We start from the raw sequence: 2,500 nt of genomic DNA on the forward strand, positions 1-2,500 counted from the left end.
AAGCAGTCACGCACCACATGGCTTCTTCTGATTGGTTAAAATTGGAAGCCCTTTGTTTGTTTCGCGCGCAAAGTGTATCTAAAAATAAATCCATTTGTGACCGTGCTGGGGCAAGGCCGCAAAGTGAAAGATCGACACTCTTATCTAATTCACTCTTGGTATGGACTAGGGTTACCATCAACTCATTATTACTGGATACTGTTCCACAACTCTCAATGTAATGCCAGTATATCTGCTTTATTCGCTCTGACAAAGGGCTAATGTTCGAACTTCAGCTTTCAAATTTCTTTACAGTGGTCAATTTACATGTAATGTATCAACTTAGCTGAAAAATTCACTTTTGTGTTTCACTTCCACACCGACATGCACAGACACTTAGCCATTTCAACGATACCCTTATGCTACAGAAAAATATTTGTTATGGTCGTACTCTTGGTGCAAGAAGAATAAAATTATTGTTGTTTAATTCCCCTTTTTGTGGTAGGGCACTGTATGTGCACTGCACACAATGTCATCGGGTGTCCGTTGTGCCAATAGGCCCGCAGCGCGTGCGCAAATCATGAAAATAAGCAAGTGTGTTGGAAGCATGCTTGAGTTTCAACAAAACGAGTCCCAAAATCGGCAAGAATTTGTGACGCTGATGAATAATAAACCACCGGCCTTTCCAAAAGGATGGAATTACCTGGTGATAAATAACCTCGTCTAGCAGAGTAAATTTTTGACTTTGCAGAAACAATGGTCAACCTCAAGAGTTAGGCGATTGTGATCATTTCTTGTCAAACTTTATAACAGTTGAAAGAAAAAAAAAACCCGAAACTAACAAAAGCAAAAATCCGGTGTCTTGCCATCATTTTGACACAGTTGTATCCTTTGTTTCGCGAGTAAATGATCACGGCGCTCGCTGAATTCGATGTCACTTTCGATTTGTGATTTACTTGTGCAGCCAAAAGTACAATAGGAAAATTGAACGTAGCAAAAATCTCCCAAAATTTTTTTCGCTGATGGTTATTTTTTATATTCGCGGTTCAAAATTTATGTTGTTTTCATGTCGCAAATTTTCGGTCCTATGTTTCCGGCACAAAGTGGTATATTTTGAGGCCTCCCATCCAGATACTAAGCCCGCCGGACAGGTGTTAACTCCAGTGAAATTTTGTCTTAGAAAGCTGTCAGACGCTCAGAGTGCACGCGTAACCTTGTGGTGAAAAAGAAGTTTTAAAGGAACTTGAAAATTATCAACATGTCAGCCTAGAAGCCAATGTTTCTCGGTTCCCTTTTATTTTCTTCAATCTCTCTGGGTTTAGTATTTTACTGGTAGCCACATGTCTTCTCAGGGCGATTTACTTAAGACATATACGATGGCACTATAATGATTTACGATACCAAAACAATATCGTGTACTATTAGGTCTACATATTACGCAAAGACAACTTGAATACCCTGGAAAGCAAAACGCAGCTCACTTGACAACAATATGATTCGCAATGCGTGCCTATTTTTTATTTTTTTTCAACCTCTACCTTCAATGCGTCTTTTTTTCAGGTTGGTTCCACGACTCTTCTTTTCACTGAACAATGATGTTCGTTCCATGGTCATCTCAGCCGCCCAGAGTCAAATATGTGAGTGCTGTCTAGTGTTTAAAGTCTTCTGTCAATGGGAAATTCAAGCCCGACAACTGCGGCATCAACAAAAATGTCCCTTTTTAGCTGTAGCACTGCATGGTTTCCTCGTTTTACTCCGTGGTTAACACACCCTGCTACAATAAGTTGCAAAATTGTTGAGACACTTTCATTAAAAAAAACACCTTTTCTAGCTTCCAATACCCGCCGTGTTTAGAATTTAAACCTCTCCCACTTCCCCTCCCCTCTCAATGTTGTTTGTTTAAGTTTCCAACATTTTTTTGTCTTGCTGATAAGGGGGGGAGGGGGGGGGGGGGCTGCAGTGTGGGAGACAACAGGTAATATTAATGACGCCCCAAGAAGGTGTCCACTATTTTTGCAACTTGTTGTAGCATAGGTCTCTTTTCGTTTGCGTTCGCTGGGCTGACGAGTGGGAGGAGACCTCTGCCACGGGTCGAAACTCGCTGTGTTGAGCATGCGCGGTGGTTACTTAGCGACCGAATCCTCACGTGATAATTCATGTTTTGTGGGCTCACTTAACAACGACGGAATTACTGCAAAGGAATGCGCGAGACAAAGCGGGCTCAAGTTACAGTCAGCAAACATATCATGGGGCATGCGGTTTGAAGAGTGCCGTCCAAGGTTGCGGACAGCGGTTGGATCAAAGTGAGTTTCGACCCATGGCAGAGGTATCTGCTAGCAGGAAATGGTAAACATAGCACATGTGATCACGTTTTAATGGCACAAAACATGCAACAATTTGTCATTATTTATTCTTGAACATTTTTCAGTGTCCATGGAAGCTCATCTTTCAAATTTGTAAGATTTCGTGAAGCTTACTGATAGTAGTTTTCTGGTAATCTGTTTTTAATTTCTCAGGCAGC

The 2,500-nt window shown here is 41.4% G+C and overlaps 1 protein-coding gene across 1 annotated transcript in view; it reads left to right on the forward strand.

Annotated features, from left to right (window-relative positions):
• LOC138006633 (huntingtin-like) overlaps positions 1-2,500 on the forward strand; it is a 78,506-nt gene that overhangs the window by 20,147 nt on the left and 55,859 nt on the right. Inside the window, exons 18-19 of the mRNA XM_068853083.1 lie at positions 1,540-1,616; positions 2,496-2,500. The exon at positions 2,496-2,500 is cut by the window's right edge and continues 120 nt beyond it. Of these exons, the coding sequence (XP_068709184.1) occupies positions 1,540-1,616; positions 2,496-2,500 (82 nt within the window). The remainder of the gene's footprint in view (positions 1-1,539; positions 1,617-2,495) is intronic.

The sequence above is a fragment of the Montipora foliosa genome, chromosome 6, assembly GCF_036669935.1.
Source record: "Montipora foliosa isolate CH-2021 chromosome 6, ASM3666993v2, whole genome shotgun sequence".
NCBI lineage: Eukaryota > Metazoa > Cnidaria > Anthozoa > Scleractinia > Acroporidae > Montipora > Montipora foliosa.